This window comes from Neomonachus schauinslandi, chromosome 5 (assembly GCF_002201575.2).
Source record: "Neomonachus schauinslandi chromosome 5, ASM220157v2, whole genome shotgun sequence".
Lineage (NCBI taxonomy): Eukaryota > Metazoa > Chordata > Mammalia > Carnivora > Phocidae > Neomonachus > Neomonachus schauinslandi.
Window position 1 is genome coordinate 144,354,297 of NC_058407.1, and position 24,542 is coordinate 144,378,838.

A 24,542-nucleotide genomic window follows, 5' to 3' on the forward strand; every position below is an offset into this window, starting at 1 on the left:
AGCCACTCACATTCATTCCTCCAGGCCTCAGCCTGCCCTCCTGTAAAGTGGGTGACACCCTCAGGCTGGCCACACTGTCAGCTCGGCGCCTGGCACGGAGCAAGCCGTGGGATCTGAGAGTGTGTTTCCTTCCTCTCTCCCAAAGAGCCTCCTCCTCTTCCTCCGCCTCCAGGAACTCCAGTTCTTCCCCCGATGTACATCCAAGGCCCCCCGGGGGCTCAGCCAGGTGAGTACCTCTATCCCCCTCCCCTCCTCGTTTTCCTGGGCTCAGGCTCAGACCACCCTGACCACTCGCCAGGACTCTGCCCCAACAGCACCTCCTCTGAAAGCCCTTCTCCACGGACCCCACTGCTGTGTGACCCCCAAGCTGGCTGGTGCTGCCCCGTCTCTGACGGGAAATCAGTGGTGGAGGGGGCTGGTCCATGGTGGGCGCTCAGGGAAGGCTTTGGGAGTGAAATCCTGGTGAACTCCATTCCCTACTCCGCCATGCACCACCCCCAACGGGAGGAGGGGAAAGCAGCCCCCCACCCCCCGCCACCCAGGTTCACAAGGGTGCCAGGGAACTGAGGACACTTCAGAGGTCTCCAAGGGTCGAGCGCTGCAGGGCTGGGCTGTACGTTGCCAGTGGGCAGGATGAAGAAGACCCCCCTCATAGCCGGAGACACCATTGGGGACGCCCATATAAGCCACACAGTTCTTGCCTTAGCTCCCTGCTCACCCAGGGAGTCTGCACCCCTGCCTGCCAAGGTTCTGGGGCTCCAGATCCCTGCTCCCCCTCACCCCCGACCCCAAAGGGATTGGCACACCCCAAGGCCATAAGCGCCAGACAGCCTATCCAGACCAGACCCCGAGGCCTCGGCCAGAACATAAAGCTCGCTGGGACTGTTTTAACAAACTCAGCCACCACCAGAGTCCTCCTTTCTCCGCACACCCAAGATGGTAGAAATGGCTGTGGTGTTTAAATAGCTAAACACATATTTTGGCCCCACTGTGCAAATGCAAGAGGAAGACACGAGAACGCCAACAGGTGGGTTTTCGGTTTTGTTGCTTTCCCACCATGCTTCACCAAGGTGTCGGAGCTTTTTACCCAGGGCGGGGATTCGGCCCTGTCATGGACACCCCGGGAAGGGGACAGACGAGCACGCTATCCTGGAGGACTCGCTGATTTGTAGGGGCCCAGTTCCAACCCAGAGATGCTCCCCAATTCCCTGGGTGTCCTGGCCAGGGGAGACAGGGTGTCTTGACGGAGGGAGGACCCTGGGTCCTAAAGGCTAGTGGCAGTGGGTGGTGGGAAATGGGACTGTGAGGGGAAGTCGGAGCTCCCCCCCCAGGGGGACCTGATGCGCAGGGGAGCATGGAGAACACACAGTAGGGCCCAGCCAGTGGTGGACACCGGGAGGGCGGGGAAGGGGCCAGGGTCTGAGCTGCCATCCCCCGCCCCCAGCAGTGTTCACCAGCTTGCCTAGGATGGGGTCTGCCACCCCCATACGGTCCATATGTCGCTACTGTGGGAACTACATCGTCACAGTGACCAGCCCGGTCCCAGGGGTTCTCACCTGGCTGTTGTGTACCAGCCTCTTTGTGTTTGGGTGAGTGCCCCCCGCCTTCACCTCTGCAGGGGCCCGCTGGGGGGGAGCGGCCAGGCAGGAGCAAGGACAGAGGGGGCCCCCCGGGGGAACCTCAGGGCTGACCCCCACACTCCGCTCTCCTGAGGCTGCAGGTGCGTCCTGGGATGCTGCTTCCTCCCCTTCTGTGTGGACAGTTTGATGGACGTGAAGCACACGTGCCCCGTGTGCCGGCAAGAGCTCTTCCGCTACCATCGCCTGTGAACGTCCGCGAAATAAATGTCCATTAAGTGCCCTGTGTGTGTGCCCACGTCTGTCCTGCTGGGGTCCCTCCTGGCCCAGGGAGGGCAGGGCTAGCACTGAGGGCTCAGGCAGCCATGGGGAAATGAAGGGGGGACGTGGTACCCCGCCCCCCTTCTGACCCCTCAGAAACCTGAGTGCAGTTAACTCCTCCCTTCCTGGCTCCCTCCCATCAGCTCAAGCTTGGGCACCTCCAGCCCAGGGCGGGGGGGGTGGGGGGGGAGACACGCCTCACTCCCCGGTATCCACGGCCTCACAGATCTGCGGGGCTTAAGCAAATGCTTAGGACAGCGAAGGCCCCAAGCTGGTGAACAGAATACCCTCTGGGTAACACAGGGTCTGCAGGGGATGGGGTGGGGCTGGGGAGAGCCTATAGGGAAACCCGGGGGCACAACCAAGGGAGAGCTTTTGGTTTGGGGTTTTTTTTTTTTTTTTAAAGATTTTATTTATTTGAGAGAATGAGAGCACGAGAGGGGAGAGGGTCAGAGGGAGAAGCAGACCGCCCGCTGAGCAGGGAGCCCGATGTGGGACTCGATCCCGGGACCCCAGGATCATGACCTGAGCCGAAGGCAGTCGCTCAACCAACTGAGCCATCCAGGCGCCCTGGGGTTTTTTGGGGTTTTTTTTTTAAAGGTTTTTAATTAATCTCTACATCTGATGTGGAGCTCCAGCTCAGAACCCTGAGATCATGCTCTTCCGGCTGAGCCAGCCAGGTGCCCCCCCCCCCCCGAGGAAATTTTATTTAGCAAAATAAATGTTATTCACCCATCTTTTCAAGGAAAATGAATTTCCTATAGAAGGGAAAGGAAGTGGGTGAATTAGGGGGCAGGAAAGAAAAGAAACTGGGTTAAAAATTTAAAAAAAAAAAAAGGAACTACATTTCCTGTGATGCTCCTCGGCATTCCCCTCCCCCACCCCGGGAGGGCAGCGTGCCCCCACCCCATAGCTGCGGAAGCCCGGGCAGGAGGGCCCCCCGCCCCAGTACCCAGCAGCTGCAGAAACCAGGGCCTGTCTCCCTGGAGCACCCAACCTACAGTGGGCACTCAGTACCTAGGGACCCATCTCATCAGGACGGGGTGGGGGCGCCGGGTGAACTCAGGGAGATGGGCCGCCCACCTGGGCTCGGCGCCGTCTCAGCCATAGCGGGACACAATTACAGCAAGGGAAGGAAGTGAGCGGGGCCAGGGCAGGCCTGCCGGCCACCAGCACACAGCAGACGTCTTCACTGGGACTGCGCCAATCTTGGGCTTGGAGGAGCTCCACGCCTGTGCAGAGGTGCCCAGGCCATGTGGGGACAGTCTGGCTCTGCTGACGAGGCCAAGGCCAGTCTTGAGCTGGAAGCGGATGGATCTGCAGAACTCACCTCAAGGGCCTTATCTGGGTTCCATGCTCCTAGCACGCAGTTCACTGGTTTTGACTGGGATTCCCAGATGGGGCCACAGACAGGAGTGCGCCGTCCTCGGACAGGTACTTGTCACGGGGCACGCCGCATTGCTCCGATGCCCCAGGGCGCCGGGGTTCGGGGTCCTTCCCTGGCCTGGTTCAGCTGTCACCCTACCCTTCTGAGGCTGTGGGCCCCCGAGGTTCCGCAGAGCTCTGGCCAGCACCCAGCCGTGAGCCCATCAGTCAGTCCCCGGGCCTTTCTGACTGCCCAGTGTAAGAAAATGTCATTCGTGGACTTAAAGATCAGGAGATTCACAATGAAAATCCGGACTTCGACTTTTTAAAACCTCTGAAGGTCCAGCTGCACGGACCCCTCCTCCAGCAACGGTTGGGCTAATTGCTGTCCGTGGGGCTCAGCCCCACCACTCCCTACCGTGCCCACGATCCCAGGGCCTCCTCACTGCCTTGACGTGGGGCCCCACCCTGAGGGGGCCTCGGTGGTCCTGTCCCAAGACCTCACTAGAGTCGGGCTGGGGGGTCGCGGCCGCCTCCTCCCGGTGCGCACCTTTCCCTGAGGGCCACCTGGGCAGCGTGGCCACAAGGGCCCGGGGCTCAGAGGGAGCCCCCGCCTTGGGATCCTGCAAGCCCTCCTCACCAGCAAACGGGAACAGCCCTGCTCCTTCCACCCCGGGTGGCCGGCTGGGAGCACCTGGGAAGTGGGAGGCCGAGAGCCCAGCCAAGTGGCACAACCTGGTGCAGCCCCGCGTGCTCCACAGCCGTCTTAGCTACTCTCTCCCCCAAGCATGGCCCAAGCCCAGAGGAGGGACAGGGCCCCCCCGCCCCGTAGCATGGGTGCAGGCCGGAGGGTGTGCTGCCGGCCGGGACAGGCGGCCTACGGGGCTAGCGGGCCTCTATCGGCATGGGGGCCCCGCCACATCCAGGAGCGCTCATGCAAGCCGAGCCACCGCGGGGAGCTGTGGGCACCCAGGCCGAGCCGTGCGGTGTGTGCAGAGGCGAGGACGGTGAGGGCCTGTGGGCGCTGAAGCCCGTCTCTGCCGCCTGCCCCCCGCGAGGCTGACTTTGCAGAAAGGAGCCTGAAGGGACCGGCTCTTCACTGGTGAGGAAGGGGATGGGTAAGCACCTCGGGGGCTCTGAGTGTACTTTCCCCTCCCAACATTTTAACACATTTTCCTTTTAAAGATTCATTTATGAGAGAGAGAGGGCACAAGCAGTGGGGGCTGAAGGCAGAGGGAGAAGCAGACTCCCTGCTGAGCAGAGAGCCCGACGTGGGGCTCGATCCCAGGACCCCGGGATCGTGACCTGAGCCGAAGGGAGACGCTTAACGACTGAGCCACCCAGGCGCCCCATTTTATCACATCTTCGAGTCTGTATCAACTCAGGCCAGATCGTGGTGTGAACACCTGCATGCCCACTCCTGGATCCATCCACTGGCGGTTCGGAGGGCAGATGCGTAGGGATCCTCCCTGCAGTTTTGCTCTGAGCCCTCTGAAAATCCCCCACAGGCCTGGCTTCAAAGCCTCCCTCCAAGAGAAAGGCGGGGAAGGGTTAGTCTGCACAAGTTCCTGTTCCCCACTGGCAAGGCAAAGGACCTCGCGAAGCCTTGCTATTGTTATTTAATTTTGCTCCCATCCAGTACACGAAAGCTCTGGAAGGCTCTTTCATGAAAAGGTCAGGCAAACCCACTAGTGTTTTAGGTCTTAAGTTGAGGCTCCAAATGAGCTAATTGCTGGAACAACCCAGAACATGGGGAAAGTCTGGTTAGAACGGCCGTTTCCACGACACCTGGGTGGCTCAGTTAAGCGTCTGCCTTCAGCTCACGTCGTCATCCTGGGGTCCTGGGATGGAGCCCCTGCTCAGCGGGGAGCCTGCTTCTCCCCTCTCCTTCTGCTCCCCCTGCTTGTGCTCTCTCGCTCTGTCCAATAAAATCTAAAAAAACAAAGACCGGCCTTTTCCAACCTTGTAGAGGTTAGCCCCTTGTTGCGATTTAAGTTAAATTAAAACCACTCTCAGCCCCTTGCGCAACACCCGAGGAGCTCTGACACGGGCGCCCAGGGTGTCCGTGAGGAGCCGTGCCTGGCGCCACAGGTGTTCTCGGGCAGCCTCTCCCGCGTGGGCCCACCACACCCACACCCACACCCCCACACCCACACCCACCCCCACCCCCCCGTCAGGGTCGGTGAGCTCTGACCACTTTTGCCCGGTTTGATCAAGTTCTGCTGGAACCCCGGCTCCCCCGCGTGCCGTATGGTGGGTGGCGGCCCCCAGACAAGCAGCGGGGCCGAGCGGAGCCGCCCTGGAGCCGCACACAGGCCCCCGCAGCCAGCGCCTGCCCCGCCCACACTGCGTGTTCGCACCGGGCACTTCGGCAACGTCCTCACGGGTCTCCGTCCCCGGGCGGCGGGAAAGCCCTGGCTGAGGCCTGCCTGGGAAGACACGGTCCTGAGATGCCACTGTCTGTCCCCCGCTCACCACCGTCAGGCACCGATCGCCCACCTGGGGTCAGGGCGCCTCACCCTGGCGCTTCGTTCCGCACCAAAGCCGCACCTCCCAGCGGCACACACGCAGACCCTGCCGTTCACCACCGTAGCAACACACGCCCCTTCCTGCGGAAGTGGTGGTCCCCGAGACTGCCGCCTTGGAGCTCCGAGAAAGGCCAGCAACGCGTTCCAAAGATGCCCCCACTGCCCCCACGGGAAGGCACTTCCCGCCTTTTCTCCGCCCACGGCGCCCACGTGCAGGTCACAGTCCTGTTACAGCATGCTTCCCAAGGGACTCCGTCTGGGGACTCTGACGGCCGCCAACAGATGGGAAAGTCCTCGGGGTTTAGAATGAGCTAAAGGCAGTTCCACCCCGTACCCCAAGAAACATTCTACGAATTCAGACGCTCAACCCCACAGCTGGGACGGAATGAAAAAGTAAACGCAGAACACGTCCACACCATCAGGCTTCCGTACAGTCACTTGGTACCTTCAGGGAGAACGCTGTGCCAGCTACCCAACGAGAACCGACCCACAGCCAAAGCGGAAACACGAGATCGACCGTGTAATGCCCAAAGTCAAACACGCAGAAAAAGATCCTCTCTGGCCTGCCCGTACCTCCTGCTCCTCCAGCAGAAGGGCTCGGGCATGGAGGGCACCCCTGCAACATGCCGCCCACACGCCCCGGGAGGCAGCTCTTGGGGAACGAAGGCACACGCGGGGCCGTGGAAACCTGGAAACGAAGTCCTTCCGCAGCAGAGACCAGCCCAGAGCCCAGGAACCCACGTGGGGTGGCACAGTGGGCCTGGGCAGTGAGCCGCACACGGCTCCCCTGGGCAGCACCTCCCACTGTTCCCGTAGTGTTTCCAGCCCCCTCCTGCATGCCCGGCTTCCTCCTAGAAAACCTCCTCTTGCTTGAGCTTAAACGGAACTAGGAAGAAGCAAAATCCCAAAACCCCCAGGAAACCAGGACCGTCCGAGAGCAACACGACCAGCAGAGGGGACACAGACCTCCCTCGACCTCCACGTCACTCACTGATTTATAGTTTTTATAGAAAATTTTATTCAACATACAACATTTTCCAGCAAAAAGGCAATATACAGGAAGAGTTGGTGTACATTGCTGCTACAGAAACAAACAAAAATCCTGGAAAAGGATGAAAAATAAGTGTGATCTGCTGATTCTATTTTACTGCACTCAAAACTAGACACGCAGCCGGCATTAGCTCCAAAATAAAAGGAAACAAGGCTGGGACTGAAATAAAACTACACACAATGAATATCAACATCAGTGAGAGTCACTTAGATGCACCCAACAAAGTCACCTCCTCCCAGTGGCGAATTTTACATGTTCATTCATTAAATATACAATTTCATTTCTTTTTTTTTTTTATTTTTTTACCTTTTTTACAAAGTCAACAGCTTACTGACCACTAGTGAGCATGCCCTCTTTGCTAAAAGGCTCTCCTTTTCTCCTTCCATCTGTTCTGTTTCGAAGAAATTCTACTGGTAACTGCTTCACCTGCCTGTATTGAGTGGGTGAGATCGTTAGGTCTGCCGAGAGGCAGCAGATACACCTTAAGTGCATTGGACAGTGTTTTCAATTGAAAAAAAAAGACCCCGAACCGCCTGGCAGGCCCGTATTTGTATTCAGTGCCTCCACGTTGCGAGCAGGCTGTGGAACGGTGGTGACTGGCAAGGGTGAGACACGTTTACTGAGACCCAGGCAGCGGGAGGAGGACCGAGGAAGGGGGACAGTACACGCAGTGAAGGAAAGAGCACTATTTATTAGGTTGTGAGTTTCTCTGTTTTGCCTTTACAGATGCACAAAAGGTCATGGCAAGTAGAACTGAGAGGAAAATATGTCAGACGAGCCTACACACAAGACCAGCCGTGGGGCTGGTGACCGCGACCCTAGGAAGGCAGCCAGGTGGCCTCCGCCGGCTAGGAACAGACCAGAGGCCTCTCGCCAGAGCCTCACGGCCCTCACCTCTTCTCCCCCGCAATGCTGGCCGTCGCCTTGCACTGTGGTTACCATAAAATAACTCTCATTGGCATCCAAGCTTTATAAAAACACCTTCATTTTGCTCAAAAAGGGCAGTCAATAGATACAGAGAAGCCAAACTGAACAGCCTCAACAAAATAAAATTAACATCAGCAGCAAATTCCCTTGCTGAAGACTTCGGATAGAGTGCACGTGTACCAAAGTTCTAGGCTGTTAAAAAGGGGCACACACCCACGCACGGCCCCTCGCCTTGCACACACTGGGTAAGGAAGTCAGTTATGGATTTTAATGGCCTTTTCCAGGTAAGTGTAGCGACTCCTCTTTGGGGCTTTGTTGAAGTGGTCGAGCCCTAGCCAAGGCCGAGGATGAGACATGTTACCTGGTGGAGAGAGAGACACAGCTGAGACGGGACGGAGAGCAAGTCCCAGAAGCCCAGGGCCAGTGGCTGACCTGAGGTGTGGCTACCGGGAAGCTGGGACTCGGAGCCAAGCACCGCCCACCCTCACGGACCAGGCCACCGACGTCTCAACCCTGGTCACACACTGTTCCTCCCTGCTTCACAGACGCCCCTGGAACCCGGGGCGGGCTTACCAGGCTGGGGCTCAAAGTCTTTCAAGTTCACTTCATACTCATCCTCGTTTATGTACTGGTGTCGGCCCATCATCACAATGGCAAATTTAAACTGAAAGACAGAAGGGCCCCTCCTCCGTGAACTCTGGGCACGAGCGAACGCACACCTCTGACCACAGTCTCGGCTGCTTCCTGAGCCAAGGTTTCGGGGTGCTGCCCGACATCCCTCACAAGTGCCCAAGACGTGTGTACCTTCTCAAACTCCTTTTCCTGGATGTCTAGCAGACTCTGAATCCGTTTCATGACTTCTCTGAAATGCTCGCCCTACGAACGGTAAAGGACACGTGTGTGCACACTCATCTGTGTGCGCCCCTCCGTGGCGGCGGCCCCTCGTGGCCCCCGTGGACACCACCAAAGCTCATCACCAGCCCAGAGGAGCCCAGATTCAGCAGCACGAATCCCAAAGCACTACGAGACGGAGGATACTCGACCTATTACCAAACACCCTCACCTGGTGTATCCTCAGCAAAAATGGAATCCCGAACGTCCCAAACACCTCTTTGTGGAAGTGCGCCACGGTGACGAGCATCTCATTCTCCTTGTCTATGTCCACCTGGTCCAAAGGTATTTCCTAGGGACAGAAGGAGATACACAGAGCTGAGCAACGCGGTCTATGCAAACAAACTCCGCATGTGCTTCTGACTCGATGCTCCAACGTGGCGTCACTGTGGGTGACGCCAGGTTTGGGTCTTGTTAGAATGAGGAGAGCTCCGAGTTGGAAGGTATCTGCATTTTTTTTTTTTTTGAAGATTTTTTTATTTATTTTTTGACAGAGAAAGACACAGCAAGAGAGGGAACACAAGCAGGGGGGAGTGGGAGAGGGAGGAGCAGGCTTCCCACCGAGCAGGGAGCCCGATGCGGGGCTCGATCCCAGGACTCCGGGATCATGACCTGAGCCGAAGGCAGACGCTTAATGACTGAGCCACCCAGGCGCCCCAGGTATCTGCATTTTTAAAGGAAACTCTGTGTTTCTGGAGACCAAATGATGTACTAGTCTAGTAACTGGAAATTTCAAACACTCCTCAATCAACAGGGAGCCACAGCTTCTAACCAGACTTGCTTGGTGGCCCATGTTTAGAACTCACTCCCGAGGACAAGTCCTCTGCGATCCTACGTATATGGGGACCTCCGCAGTCAGACCCAGAGCAAGGAGGACGCTGTGGCAGGGGCAGGGGGGGTCAGGCAGGTTTCAGCAGAGCAGGCCGGCATGCTGTGTGACGGATGGCGGGCAAGGTCGAGCAGCGCTGTCAGCGGGCCTCATGCCGCTCAACCCGACACACCTGATGTGCTTGCAGAGGAAGATTTCAATAAAGTATTAATTCCTCAAAATGTGTAAGAGTAAAATTAACTGCAGGGATCACATCTACTGGTATCCTACACAACACTTAGGCCATGTCCGCAAGTCAGGGCTATCTGAGGAGAGAGGCGGGTGGCCATCGCACCGGCCAGGGCGCCCACAAGGGAGGGCCGGTTACCTCTATTCGAAACGTTCTACTCGTCGCCGGAGATAAGCATTCTAACAGTTCATCTTCTTGGTGCACACCAATAATCTTGTAGCTTACGATTTCTAGCAGCCTGCACAAAACAAGGGGGGAAATGAACTACATCAATTCGTGTGAGAAAAAAGGACGGGTAAGTAGCTTCCTAAAAAGAAACTCTTTATTATAAAGCTATCTATATTTGCTTATTTTCTTCTTCAGAGAGCTGAAAGGCCCAAAGAGGGCATCCTCGGGGAGGAACAGAGGCCCCGTCGACGGCCCCTGCAGTCTGAGGCCACGCGGCCCCGTGTGGGCACAGGGATGGAGGGGAAACCAAGTCTCCAAGAACTGTGTACATCGTGTCCACAATGGTTCCCAGCTGGGCAGGACCTGTGGTGTTTTTCTCGTGCACTCTTTAGAGAATAGAGATCGCATTCTTTTATTGATATCACAGAGCACGCATTCCGGAAAGCAAAGAGCCCCAAGGCTTGTTTTGTCCTATGAGCGGGCAGCAGGGCACGGGGATGAGAAGGCCCGACCCTGAAACAAACACTGCCCGTCAAGTCTGGGGCTTCTGTCTGCAGCCGGAGTATCAGCCTCATGGATCAGAAGCACCTGGATTTCTCCACTGCAACCAAGAGCAACCTGGATTTCTGCCGTTTCAGCTGATGCTCCATTTTGAGTCCTCTCTTTACTGTGGGTGACTTTTCTACCCGAATCTCATCTTTCTACAGCTTAGTAACAGTCAGGAGACAGGGCAAGAAGAAAAAAAACATGGCTCAATTGTGAAATATTTATAAACCGCCACAAAAGCCGGGCGGAGAGCCGGTCTGCCACTCTGCTGCACGGTCCCGGGAACACGGCCGCAGGGCGCAGGCCTCCCCCAGCTGCAGGAAATACTTGCCTAAGTTTCCCTGACGCCTTCTCCCCAAGCTCAACAGCCTTTTTACATTCTTCCAGCAGGTCCCGGACACACCCATGCTTATCGGGATATAGCGTGATTTCCTAGGAAATGACAAGATGAAAGAAAACGTAAGGGGTCTGCTCGAGCACATCCTCGATGCTGGAAGAGGGGAAAAACCTGCAAGGGATTTTCAGTTGTCCCTAGCTCCCCACCACATCACCGACGCCCCCAGTCTGAGGGCCCCTGATGCGTCAACTTGGACCCCCGGCCCCAGCCCAGGCCTGCAGGGGAGTTTTAGAAATGCCACTTTGATGCCAAAAGGTTGCCGTTTACAGGACAGCTTCTCGGCAAACTCTCCCACAGAAGGCCAGCTCCTAGCCGGCTCTCTCAGCAAAGTGACAAGAGGACAGTGTCAGCCGAGACAACAACCAGGGCTGGACTTGAGGATGTCAGCCTGTCAATTCCACCCAGATGAGCATGTTTTATGGCACACGGTGAGCATTTTCCTTAAAACCGGCAGAGCTACAAAGGCGAAACACTAGGGTGCAAGCAGGGAAGACTTTTCTAGAACCACCACCTAAGTGGGCGGGCAGCACCCACCCTGCCCTCAGGCCTGCCGCTAGAGCCCAGAGAGCCAGGCAGAGGCAGAGATGGTTCAGAAGCAGTGGTGGTGGCAAGAGGGAGACAGAGGGCCTCTAACACCTTTATTTCGTTGTTTTAGTTTTCAAGAGCTAGACAAACACTAAACACACACCAATGAGAATAAAAACTCGTATCATTAAAAAGCACGTACCTCTTCCCTAAACTGGCTGTTTAACCAAATACACTTAAAACTTCGTCTGTTTTCAAAGTCTGTGATTTTCATCTTAAGCTATTGAGAAAAGAGAGACTATCAGATATGTCTCCACAAAACCCAAACCTCCTTATGACCCACGGTTACATGAATTCGAACTCATACCTGCTGATAGTAAAGTTTCTTAGGTTGTCTAGGCTTGAAGAACTGTAGGAGATCTCTTAAAGTCCCTTCATAATTATGTCTAAGAGGGTTACCTGGGCCGTCCCTATAACTGCACAAGAAAACAGCATATAAACAAATGACTTATTTGCCTAAAACAAATATCCGTGAGTTAGCATAAACACAAACCACTGCCCGTACGCCTAGATTCAAACTGTGGGCCTGGCACAGGGCTTCCCTCCATACTCCTGTTTTCCGAGCCCTTAGTCCCCCTGGTGGTCCCACATGTGCTCTCAGCAATGGGGACAGGGCACGTGCGAGCCTGGCTGGGGTGGCCCCGGCTGGATGCTCGGGAGAGGTGTTGGTGATGTATCTAAACAAGTCTGGCTCTAGATGAGGCAGACTGCCAACTACTCGGACATCTGGGAGCAGTGTGGGCAGGATGTGCGTGGTGACGACTCTGTATCGGAAACTAAGCGGTGGCCTGTCAGATGCTGCAGCCAGCTATTATTAAAATTAGTTCCACGATGTCAAGATCAATTATGGAGGGCATGCAGTACAGACCAAACAGCAAGGGGCCGGGGAGCGCCTTACCCTTGAGACTTGAAAAACTGGAGCAACATGGGGTCAGTGTTGAGCCTCTGGGCCACTGTCTTTGCAACCTGGGAGGAGGGAAGGGACCCAAAGTCAGAAAAGAAGGCCCATGTTGGGGAGTGAACTGAAATTTGCTTATAAACTCTACCATTAACTATTTACCGAATATTCTTAAAGAAATGTGAAATGAATAGCCTGAATTTACATGGCCTAAAAATCTACCACCGACTGAGAATAAACTATACTCCCCAGTGTATGCTCCATGGGGGCGGCACATCAGTGAAATCACCTGTTAAAGGGTTTTTTGCCTTTTTTTTTTAAAGTAGCCTGAACACACGACTCGAGCTGAGATCAAGAGACAGACACCTCACCGACTGAGCCACCCAGGTGCCCCACCTTTCGTTTTAAAGATTATTTACCTAAGCAAACTCTACACACAATGTAGGGCTCCAACTCACAACCCTGAAATCAACAGCCACACACTCTCCCACCCAGCCAGCCAGCCAGGTGCCCCAAGCGTTTCTCACTTTTAACGGTGAGGTCTACAGGTTTATTTTCCAATGGCAAGTTGTAATTGAAGCAAAGCTGCTGTAAAAACTATCATCTCTGAAACCAAATCATGCCGGGGTGGATGAGGTGGGGGTGGGAGGGGGCAGCACCAGCACCAATCCCCTCAAGAACCGCTCAGACAACGGGGCCGTCACCCTCCTCCAGAACCAAACCCATCAGCTTCTCTCTCTTCAGCAACCCTTCCTTTTTAAGAACTTGGTCTCTCTGGTATAGAATCTGAAGGGGAAAGACCATTTGTCAAATACCTGAAAATAATTCATTCGGTTTGATAATGTAACCACAAATCCAGGATCATTAGGGATCGTTTTATCACAGAAAATGACATCAACACGGTGATAGAGGTCTCTGAAATATTCTTTTGCAGTGGGTAATTCACTGTTATCATTTTCAGGGTCATCCCTGCGGGGAGAGAAAGAAACAGATTGCAGACTGAATCGAAGTCCAGGCCAGGCATAATGGTTATTAAAAAAAAAAGGCATCACCTCTGAACCCACAGTGACACGGACTAAGAGTGTGGATGCCGGGAGTCTGTCCCAGCGAGTCCGTAGCCAGGACAGTTAAGGAAAGGCCACCACACACAGGAGCTGTGCTCGGAGGCTCCCACGTGCTAGTGCGAACCGCCCCCTGCTTCGCATCCTGACGAGGGCACGAAACCATGTCCTCCCGTTTTATACACAGGGAAGGACTCGGCATGACGGGCCTCACGGCAGAGCCCACTCTCTGACCCCGAGCTGGCAGGCGACCACCTCCCTGCTAAGGCAGCAGATATTTACTACCTGGTCCTCCAAACACAAGTCTGCCAACCCCTGCTCTCGGGGGCCCCATCACCAGTGCTCAAGCCCGCCACGGCCAGGTGGCTTCTGCAAGAGCCCAGGCAAGGACCTGCTGGTCCGACGGGCCCTAAACGAACTGCCTATGCAGGTGTGTGCCAGGGATGCTCATGCTGAGGGGAAGAAAAACCAGCCTGCTACTGTTGGAAGGACTTCTGCCACCCCACTAAGAGCTGCCGTGCTCATCATGGATTCTTAGGAAATGAGACCATTCGTTACATGAGCAAAAGGTTCACTGCCCACGATCCCCAAACCGGGAGAGGCCGACTTCTGTCAACATTCTCAGCTACTTAAACAAAATCTAACTCAGCGTCTTGACACAGTTTTGTTTCCTGCTTCTGGGGCTTATGGGGAAACTCACTCTTAGTACTACGTGAAACAGTCCTTCAAAAAGTACTTACTTCTGGAAGACTATAATGTCACCATCCATTAGTTCATCGAGGGCTTTATCAAGAGACACGTCATAATCCTGAATTCTCTCTGTTAAATTCGGTTTAACTTCCTACAGTAAGAGAGATGAATGGTTACCGGGGAACGTCTGCCTAACGTTTAATACAACCAGACGCCACAGATGTTCTCCCCGAGAATTCTGTTCTCTCGGCCCTACGTTTCTAATGAGAGTGCTAATGGGAACGTTACTATCCACAAAGACGTAATGATCACCGAGCCCGAATGAGGAAAAATCAGACATCTACAAACGTGACCCTCCACTAGACACCACCCGGGGCCCCCACCACTTAGCTGCAGACTGCACACAACAAGGAAGTCAGGGCTAGCAAAACAAACAAGAAAAGCCCTCCCCAAACCACAAACGATACACTGATTACAGAAAAACAAGCCATCCTAACCTCATAGAGGATAAGGCTAGTATCTTGGATAAATCCTGCTCTGTCACACATAACCGGGAGCAAGTCACCTGCGTTCGAGAAAAACAAAGAATCCGGAGCTGTAACGGACCAAGACTTTAGCAAAACCAACTCCAACGGTGAGGGCAATAGGACTTACGTATTTTACAGGATATTGGTGTGTAGATGTGCCCACAGTAATTCAAGCTCCGTGTTTTGGGATCATACATCTTCAAAAATAGCATGACATCATCTACAAGGTTAACAAACAGGTTTTGTTAGGATCTTAACACTTGGGACAATGTCCTAAAAATATTAATAGTAGGCAACCAAGTGACAGCGTCTGGCACCCAAAAGCTACCGTGTCAGGTGAGGTTCATCAAAACGCTGACTGACCCTAGGAGAACAGCATCATTTGGCACGTCGGGCCCCCGGGCAACAGTAATCCGAGGCAGTGAGGATGGGACCAAGGGCAGTGAACTTACGAGGCATCTTATTTTCAAGGATAGGTACTAACCAGCTAGCTGAGTGTTGCCATGAGAAAATGCTAATATTGTGTGTCTTTACAGCAGTAAGAACTGACCATTTTAGAGCGACCGTCAGCAGACTCTGACCCACCTGTTTTGGCAGAGTTGTGCCAGCAGACGGCCAACCTGTTCGTTGCTGAATTTCTGCACCCGCTTTCGGGCGGTAGAGGCCGCCAACGGCCCACAGGCGTGAGACACTTACTACCCGGCCCTGGGCAGGGAGGGTCTGCAGCCCGGCTCTGTGGGCCCCTGTGAGGCGCGCGGCGAACCACACGGACTCAGCACGGCCGCGGCCTGCTCGCCACCGGCAGCCAGTCAGGCCCGCCCAGCTTCGCCAAGAAGCCTCAACACGGAAAGGGGTTCAGGGGCATTTCTGGAACCGGACCTCTTGGCAAGGGAAGCATGCTAAGCCCGTGTGTGTCTGGACGCTGGTCCTGGGCCCCAGCTCTGCTGCCCCGGGGGCACTTACGATCTTTATCAAACTTGGGTAACGTGGCCCCACTGGCAGCCAGCTCCGGATCAACGGTTTCCAGGAATATCGTCCACGGGTTTTCATTATCACTCAGCTCAATCATCTATTTCCAAAAGAGATGCTGGTGTTAGAGTATTTCCGGGGCTAAGTGAGAGTGAAGAGCACGGCTGCCTGCCGCTCAGCGGGCCAGAGGCAGACAAGCGACAGCGGCGCAGAGCGACTCTGACCAAGGTGCGCGGCGCCCGCCACCCTCACACGCCCTCACCGTCTTGTTGCCGTCCGCCTCGTTATCCAACATTGCTGGCCGTTTGGTTCCATTGCTCCTTGCCTGCATGGGCCATAATCGAATCTGATCTTGTGGAAATCCCTGAAAAAAATTAACACTAAATTAATTAAAACAAAATCAGGGGCGCCTGGGTGGCTCAATCGTTAAGTGTCTGCCTTCGGCTCAGGTCATGATCCCGGGGCGCTGGGATCAAGCCCCACATCGGGCTCCCTGCTCGGCGGGAAGCCTGCTTCGCTCTCTCCCAACTCCCCCTGCTTGTGTTCCCTCTCTCGCTGTCTCTCTCTGTCAAATAAATAAATCAAACCTTAATAAAAAAAAAAAATCAGCTCATACTTTAATTCCGTATGAATGTAAATGATTCTAGGATAAGAAGAAACAAAATGATAGTTTGAGCTCTCCCTGCTGATGCGGACAAGAGAGAGCCCCCCCGCTTCCAGGGTTCCCGGGACACCTGGGCTCAAATGCCCGCTCCCAGCTCGTCCAGTTAGTGAGGAAGGCAGACAGAACCTGGAGATGAAAACAACCATCCCCAGAAGGGCTGGCACTCACCATGGTCTGAGAGAGGTTCTGGACAAATTCAGCCAGTGAGGAGTTTTTCAATACTTTGAATACAGTGTATTTCACCTTTTCTTCATCGTACATATCATTTCCTTGGTGGCCACAAAACTGGTCCTCTGCAACTATCTGAAAGTACACAAGAAAACACACAACAGAGTTTCTAACAGACGCAGAGATGCCGTGAGACCACTCCAAGCAAAACAAAGTTTCAACAGTAACAAGCTAAAAAGAGTTAGTCTCTGGCTTCAATGACCATTCTTCCAGAGACCCAAAGAGAAAAGTATCAAGATGACAAAGGATGAAATCAGGTGTTTAGTTAGAAAGTACAAACACGGATGTCTCGGTGGCTCCGTCGGTTAAGCGTCTGCCTTCGGCTCAGGTCATGATCCCGGGGTCCTGGGATCGAGCCCTGCACTGCGCTCCCTGCTCAGCAGGGAACCTGCTTCTCCCTGCCCTCCCTGCTTGTGCTCTCTCTCTCTCTCTCGCAAATAAATAAAATCTTAAAAAAAAAAAAAAAAAAGGTACAAACACCTGCACCTCCACACACCCCCACCCCTTCCCTGGAGGGCGAGCTGGAAGCCCACTGTGTGGCGGGCTCTGGATACAGCCCGGGCCCAGCCAGGACGCCAAGCTAGCTCCTCTTCCCAGGCAACCAACCTGCTGAAAGCAGCACCCACTTCCCAACAGAGCAACCGAACCATAAACCCAAACCTTCTGGAAGTTCACTTCCCCGTCCAGCTCTCCTTCCTTCCCCATCACCGGTGACGCCTCTCCATGGCCTGGAGCGCCACCTCCCACCGCGAGCTCGCCCTCCCACGCCCCCCTCCAGGGGCCCTCCCCCTCTGAGCTCCTCCATGCCCACGCTGAGAGAGCGTGGCTCAGTCTGGGGGCCCTTCCCCTGAGCGGCCCCTCAGTCACAAATGCTCAGGGAGCAAGCCCCCGCCACGGGGGCAGCGACGCCGCAGAAGCAAGGCTGACCTGCACTTGCATGTAGAGGTGGGCTTCCTGCCGCTCCTTCCGCTTCTGGGCCTCGATCCTTTTCTCCTCCTGGAGTCGCTCTACTAACTGCTGAGGGATGTCGTGGTCAGTGACCGCTTGTAAAACCTCACCTGCACGACAAACGTGCCTTCTCGCTCACCTGTGTGCAGGTTCTCTGCTTCCCTCCTCAGAAGGCCCCAATGCCATGTGGTTGTCAATACAGCAATCTTATTCGAGTTAAACTACTTAGGACCGCGAGTCCCCTGGAGGTGCGGGGACCAGGGCCGTGCGAGCCAAGACCGCGACCGCGTGGGGACAGCCAGTAGAGCTGGGCAGCACCCAGGGATCGGGGACTCTGGCCTGCAGCGCGGAGCCGAGCGAGCGGCGCTACTCACTGAGCTTGGACTCCCTGATGTACACCAGCATGTACGCGTTGGTGCAATGCCGCACGGACAGGTCGTCGTCGTGGCCCCCGTAGTTGTGCTCGATGGCCTCCTCCTTCGTACACCTGGACACCACGTCGTCGTCAAATTTACACCACTGACAAGGAAAGCAAGGAGACGCGGCAGAGATGAAGCACACAAAGAGGCGGTGTTCTCCTAAAACGAGTCATCTGCGGATGTGCCGGCCCCGGGGCACCGCGTCAGGTAAGCCGGCCTCTCACCAAGCTCCCCGGCACCCCAGCCGACTCGGGCCCGCATTCGGGGTAGGCGGGGTAGGGGGCGGGCTGTGAAGGCGCGTCTGTTGGCAATCCTTACACTCCAACAGCCCACTTCAATTTACATTCAATCGACTGACAGTACAACTCTTTACACATTTGAGAAAACCATACAGGGCACACCTACGCTGCTAGTAAAATCGAAGTTTTATGGTACAGTTATAAAATTAAATGGGGACATTTGATCCTATCTCATGACATAGTCTCACAGCAAGTGAGGGCCTGACTTTAAAAAGTCAGCAGAGTTGTACATTATACTTATCTTCCAATCTCTTCATTGTGGATCGAGTCACTTTCAACGGCACTTAAATCTTACAGTGAAAGGTTCACCGTGGTCTGGTGCTATGTGGGTCCCTCCACCAAATCTCCTCAGCTCGAGCGAGGTGGGCTCGGCCTCTGCGCTGTTCCTCACTGGCCCTACAGTCCTGGACACAGAGCCCGAGGAGACCCTCGTCCCCTGGGGACTACGGGAGAGCAGATCCACGCAAACCTGGGGCAGACGGAGGGTCACAGAGCGCGGACAACCAGGCCTGCAGAATGACGTGCCCCCAGCACTGCCTCCCCGGCCGTGGATAACGACTCTGCTGGTGCTCTTAAGTGGGAAATAGGTGCCTCACTTTACATACAAAGGGATCAAGGTTCAACGCTCAATACTGATAAAGAGACACATAATACAGTATAATCGCTAATTTACTATTCACCTTTAAAGTATCAGCAAGTAATGCATGAGAGCACAGAGAGAAATCAGAGCCCGGGGGGGGGGATCTTTTGCTATCCAGGCCATCGGGCAGGACCGGGCTAAGGTGAAGCTGAGTGCCAGGGTGAATGCCCTACACACCATCACATCCGACTCCACCCCTGCCCAGCACTTACTTTGCCATCCCCTTTGGGGTTTAGATAAACCACATAATGTCCACCATGATTATCTCCACTGTGAACCAGGACTGCATGAAGAATATAATTTGCAGGGTCCTTAGGATCTGTTTTTTGCAAAAATTCATCGAGTGGTAACTGTTCTGGGAATTCAAACCTATTAAAAAACATTTTTAAAGAAATCCAGGTTTCATTCACACGTGAAATAGTTTAAAGGTAAACTTTATTTATTGCTAGACGTTCTAATTTATTGGCTCATCTTCATTTGGAAAGCCAAGTATCAATGTGACTTGGGAGACCCCATGAACACTTCGGAGGCAGCTCCCATTCATTAGAACAAGTTAATTATTCAGACAGCAGTAAAAAATTTGAAGCTAGGTAGGAGGAAAATGCTCTAAATGCACTGAGATGATGCTTGACAGAATTTCAAATTCAGGATATTACACAACAGCCAGTGATAGATGTACACCGTGACTCTTCTAGGATGTGGGTAATTCCAAATGTTATTAATGAATAATTCTGGCTGTCCAGAACTTAGAACAGAGCATATACTGTACGTCTGAGAAACACAGGAAATCGGATCTGAACAACGAAGACATGTAAGCAAGGATCCCCTACACCCCATGATTTCTAAAGACATCCTGAACTTGATTTGCTTTTAAATGACTGGGTCCATAAACATTTTAACAACATGGTCGAAATTAATCAGCAATGCCTTGAGAGGCAGGTGATCGAGGACTCGGAGAGCGAACTCAGAGAGTCTGAAGGGGCAGCCGCCCCAGCACCAGCCCAGTGCCGCCCTCAGCAATCCTGGCTGCGCTGCCAAATGTTCAGAATTCCTAAAGGATGCCAGAAATCTGGGCTTTTACGTGAAATCTGATGGGGTTTTTTTTGGCGGGGGGGGGGGGGTTGTTGTTGTTTTTTAATGTTGGCAACTAATGCCAATAAAAACAGAAACAAAAGCAAGGTGGGACCCAACAAAACACACCGGCAGACTGGCCTTGGTCTGCGGGACGCCAATCTGTGAGGTCTGGTGGAGACTGTTTCATACAGATTCCAGAGCGATGGGCAAGAATGAAAGAGCAAAGACCCGGCTGGTGGCAAATAATTTGACTGGGTCCATTCTCCCTCAAGTTTGATGGGTGACTAACCAACCTCTATCCTGTGCCCAAACTAACCAGTACCAAAGTTCTGTATTCTAAACCAGGTAAAGTAGTATTTACTATCATTCTTTTTATCTGGCATTTTAAGAACGGGGAAAACACCTAGAATAAGGCACACACATACATCTACATCATCTTCCTGAAAATTCCAACACATTCTAGAATACCAACTGAGAGACTACAAAATATTGGAGGATTGTATTTAAACAAATACAGCAACATCAAATTCCACTCCTGAGGTTAACAGCGGCATTCTGGTGAGTGCAAAACAGGTGGAGCAGAAAGCCCTCTCCCCTCAGACCTCCATCTGCCCCAGTGTGGAGGGGGCTGGGGTTCCCTAAGAGGGAGCAATGGGAGGAACAGCCTCTGAAATCTCGTAAGGGAAATTATCCCTTTAAAACCATTATTCTTGGGACAGTGAGGCAAGAGAGAGACCTAAGTACATCAGAGATGGACTGAAAATATAAAAAGACTAAAACAAAGCGCTAAGACTGACCCCCAAGTCAGGCGATGATTCAATCTTAACTTTCACATCCCACTATAAATTACCTATCATTGATCTTGATATTTTGGTCCGTCTGAGGGTCATACATAAATCTCATCAGCTGTAGATGTAACACTGGTGGCAAAGTTAGGAATTTCACACCTTTCTCTGCTTCCTGAACATTGAAAAAGAAATGCAAGTTTAGTTCAGCCCTACTTAGTCCCTGAAGCAAGGACAGCAATAGCGGTTGGAGAGATCTGGTGGGAGAGGAAGGGTAGGTATCCAGCTGGGGTGCTTTTAAAATGTTGTTTAAGAAACAGGCTCACGGGTGGCTCAGTTGGTTAAGCATCTGACTCTTGGTTTCACTCAGGTCATGATCTCAGGGGTGAGATCAAGCCCCCGTTGGGCTCCAAACTCAGAGCAGAGTCTGCTTGAAACTCCCTCTCCCTTCCCCTTCCCCCAGCTTGCACGTTCTCCACCCCCTCCCTCGCTCTGACAAATAAAATCTTAAATGCACACACACAAAGACAAAAGAAGAGAACCAAGCTCAAACAGAGAAAACCTGGTGGTTGTCAGCGGGCAGGGGTGGGGGAGGGGCGAAACAGATGAGGGGTATCAAGAGATACAAACTTCCAGTTACAAAACAGGTCACAGATACAAAGTACGTGTAGGGACAGAGTCAGCAGCACCATGCGAACTCTGTAGTGAGCACTTCATGATGTATGTGAACACGACATCACTACGCGGCACGCCTGAAGCAAGTGTAATACCGCAAACGTCAACGACACTTCAACTAAAAAATAAAGTCAGGGGCGCCTGGGTGGCTCAGTCGTTAAGCGGCTGCCTTCCGCTCAGGTCATGGTCCCAGGGTCCTGGGATCGAGCCCCGCATCGGGCTCCCTGCTCAGCGGGTTCTCCCTCTCCCTCTCCCACTCCCCCTGCTTGTGTTCCTGCTCTCACTGTGTCTCTGTCAAATAAATAAATAAAATCTTTAAAAAAATAAAAAATAAAGTAAAATGTTCTGCTTAGCTCTTTCTCAGGTTTGCTGCAAGAGCTTGTGTGTGAGCGATTTACTCTGGATTATATTCTGATGCCCAACGACAGAGGAACAGCTAAGTAAATTAGGGCTTAATCACTTGCTGGTATGTTATAGTCATTAAACACGATAGGAAATATGGAAAAACACAGAAAACCATGCACTGGAAAGGCAGACGCCGGGGACTGCAGGGAGGCGAGATCAGGCGTGCTTACAGACACCTGGCCACAACAAGTGTGGCTGCTCACAGGCACGGGGCGGGACGGCAACCGGTCAGCAGCTTCCTGCCCCTGCTCTCGGAGCACGTTCACTTCAGAGCACGTGATGCACAGCACGCACTCAGCGCTTACACTCCAAACCACTTCTGAACACTGTCCTCACTCGATAGCAGCAAGACCCTCACATCAGCAACGCGGCCTCGGTGCAGCGGGACGTGCCCCACTTCTCAACAAGGCCTCCTCGGGGGAGGGGGCCCAACTCCACAGCTCCCACACGCCTGGCCCCACCTCAGCCGCCTCTGGTTTCCTCACGAAAATAAGCCTCTGCCCAACCCCACCACTACCAGACCACCGGGCTCTCAACACAGCTCAGCTTCTGATTCAGACCTTCCTTCTGGGGCCGGGTACGTCCAGCCGAGGCACTGTGCCTGTGACAAGCCACAAGACAAGGCTCTCTGATGTCGCATTAGCGTGCCTAAGATGACAAAGTATCTCTGGAAAGAAAAATGAAAACCCAAGGAACCTGCCATACAAAGGAACGGCATGGTTTTGATATAACTTAAAAGAACAATAAAAGAATTGTTTCTCTACCACAGTCCATTGAGGCTATGATTCTAAAACACATACTCTGCTCACCCAGACCCCAAACCATCCAGTGTGGACAAGGGAAATTCTTGTGAGTTGACTGTTTCCTAAGCACATCTAGTCACATGCTTGCAAAGTGACTTTCTGATCCACAACGCAGCATCCTGAGCGGCCTGACCAAGCAGAAGAGCAGATCTGCGGCTCACTGAAACGTGGGCACACCAGCACCATGAATTCTAAGGTAGCCAGCTTGGTAAACACAGGATGGTGTGGGAAATCATAAAATGGCTGAGCCCATGTGTCCAGGTTATGAGTCCAACACAGACTCTGGACGCTGCATCCGTGAAGATGCTACTGACCCACTTACTGACCGGCAGCCAGGAACATGCCACAGTCCGTGTCTCTCCACCCGGCCACGGACTGACCAGTCACTTGTCCACAGTGCTTGGTGCTCTGCCAGAAGCTTAGAGTCCCCGCGGGGCTTTGTGGAAAACAATCAGGGACACCACATATTCACAGAACAAGCAACAGAAAATGCACTCCTCGTTCTACAAGTCATGATCCTTTAGATCCTTTAGAAAACTAACCCCATCTCTCTCTCTCTCTCTCTCTCTCTCTCTCTCACACACACACACACACACACACACACACGCCAAAGCGCAAACCACCCATGAGCCCAAAGTCCAAGAAAGAACAAACTTCTACTGCAACTAGAAGCTGAGGAAAAGCTCCAGTGGAAACCAGTGAGGCGAGGAGCAGGGTCCTGGATGCCGTGGAGAACACGCCTCCCTACAGCGGGACGGGGTCTCCCGTGTGCTGGGTGACGGGTCTACCCAAGACGCTGCACGTCAACCTCCCGCCCCCAGCTCAGCCCCACCAGCTGCACAATCGGAGGCCCCAAAATATAGTGTCTGCACTAAGAAGTAAAATCTTTTGAGCTCTAAATATGAACAGCGTATGAAAAGGTACAAGTGACTTTCCCGTCCACAACTGAAGCAAAGGATGTGAAAACACAGTGATGGGAAAGGCAGTACACAGTTCCCACGTTACCTGCAAACCATGCTCCCCAGCGTCGTATTTATTGTCACCGTCTAGTTGTTCCACAGCCACGTAGTCCACAAATGATTCAAATACTTGAAAGAGAGAAAGTGAAGAAAGTCAGCCAATGATTTCACTAGAGCCCTGATGGTAACGCAGCCACCCCGGGAAAGAGAGCGGAGAGAAGAGCAGCCCAGAGCAGCGGCTCCCGGCCTCTGCCCGACACCTGCCACGCCTGCCACGACCCCGCCACAGCTCCAGAACAGAAGCCCTGAACCTCTAAGAACCCCACCGACATGGTTTCCTAAGGGTGTGATAAGCGTTCATGCGGAGTCAAATGTTTTACCCACTTTAACAAAATCAAGGAACCTTAAAGTACACATTTTGACCCACTTATCATAAAGCTACAATTGAGGCAGTGCAGGTAGAGAGCAGGACCGTGGGGATAAGAGGGACAGGATGGGACATAAGTAAGATGAATCGGGACAAGGGCCTAATACCAAACACGGGGACTGCGCCGGGAAGCTCCTGTTGCTACGAGAGAACTCAAACGCTCTGACTCGCACACAAGAGGACGATGTGCAGGGACAGATGCGTTCACGGGGATGGAGTGCTCCCTTCACAGTGTGTCCAGAAGAATCACAATGCTCGCTGTGATTAGCTTACGATTTTGTCAGTTAAACCACAACAAAGCTGGGGCACGTGGGGGAAGATAGAGAATTCGCCCAAGGACAACCAGCGGACCAGAAGACAGAGGCTAAAAACAAATCCACATGGATAGGAACGTCTGCTGACAAAGGTGCAGAACAAGGGAAGAATGTGACGGGTTCAAGAGAGACCCATATGCGGGGGATCAGTCCTGACGTCCTACCACGTGCAAAAATCCATTCCGGGTGGATTACGGATAAAGAGAAAAGAGAAAACAGTAATAGATAAAATAGCTTATGCCTTCAGAGCAGGTGTTCTTAACACAAAAAGCAGAGAATGATTGGCTGATTTCACTCAAATTCTGAAATGCCGTTCAACAAGAATGAACAGAGGCGAGCCCCA

The 24,542-nt window shown here is 53.4% G+C and overlaps 2 protein-coding genes across 2 annotated transcripts in view; one reads left to right on the forward strand and one right to left on the reverse strand.

Annotated features, from left to right (window-relative positions):
* Window positions 1-214: 214 nt before the first annotated feature.
* LITAFD (LITAF domain containing) lies at window positions 215-1,829 on the forward strand. The gene is made up of 3 exons (XM_044915068.1): window positions 215-226; window positions 1,445-1,589; window positions 1,721-1,829. The coding sequence occupies exons 2-3, from the start codon at window positions 1,468-1,470 to the stop codon at window positions 1,827-1,829; spliced, it is 231 nt and encodes a 76-aa protein (XP_044771003.1). The 5' UTR covers window positions 215-226; window positions 1,445-1,467.
* A 5,684-nt stretch (window positions 1,830-7,513) lies between these two features.
* USP7 (ubiquitin specific peptidase 7) overlaps window positions 7,514-24,542 on the reverse strand; it is a 65,649-nt gene continuing 48,620 nt past the window's right edge. The window contains exons 11-31 of the mRNA XM_021698326.2: window positions 23,505-23,587; window positions 20,682-20,791; window positions 18,970-19,126; window positions 17,774-17,918; window positions 17,379-17,509; window positions 16,392-16,526; window positions 15,822-15,923; window positions 15,554-15,659; window positions 14,718-14,810; window positions 14,561-14,628; window positions 14,114-14,214; window positions 13,128-13,281; window positions 12,313-12,380; window positions 11,722-11,830; window positions 11,557-11,634; window positions 10,764-10,864; window positions 9,857-9,956; window positions 8,833-8,952; window positions 8,574-8,645; window positions 8,343-8,433; window positions 7,514-8,130 (exon numbers count right to left, since the gene is read on the reverse strand). Coding sequence (XP_021554001.1) covers window positions 8,024-8,130; window positions 8,343-8,433; window positions 8,574-8,645; window positions 8,833-8,952; window positions 9,857-9,956; window positions 10,764-10,864; window positions 11,557-11,634; window positions 11,722-11,830; window positions 12,313-12,380; window positions 13,128-13,281; window positions 14,114-14,214; window positions 14,561-14,628; window positions 14,718-14,810; window positions 15,554-15,659; window positions 15,822-15,923; window positions 16,392-16,526; window positions 17,379-17,509; window positions 17,774-17,918; window positions 18,970-19,126; window positions 20,682-20,791; window positions 23,505-23,587 — 2,231 coding nt within the window. The 3' untranslated portion in view covers window positions 7,514-8,023. The remainder of the gene's footprint in view (window positions 8,131-8,342; window positions 8,434-8,573; window positions 8,646-8,832; window positions 8,953-9,856; window positions 9,957-10,763; window positions 10,865-11,556; window positions 11,635-11,721; window positions 11,831-12,312; window positions 12,381-13,127; window positions 13,282-14,113; window positions 14,215-14,560; window positions 14,629-14,717; window positions 14,811-15,553; window positions 15,660-15,821; window positions 15,924-16,391; window positions 16,527-17,378; window positions 17,510-17,773; window positions 17,919-18,969; window positions 19,127-20,681; window positions 20,792-23,504; window positions 23,588-24,542) is intronic.

Coding starts and splice junctions, on each gene's coding strand:
- LITAFD (XM_044915068.1), top strand. CDS start 1,468: ATGGGGTCTGCCACCCCCATACGGTCCATATGTCGCTACTGTGGGAAC. Junction 1,590..1,720: donor ACCAGCCTCTTTGTGTTTGG/GTGAGTGCCCCC, acceptor CTGAGGCTGCAG/GTGCGTCCTGGGATGCTGCT.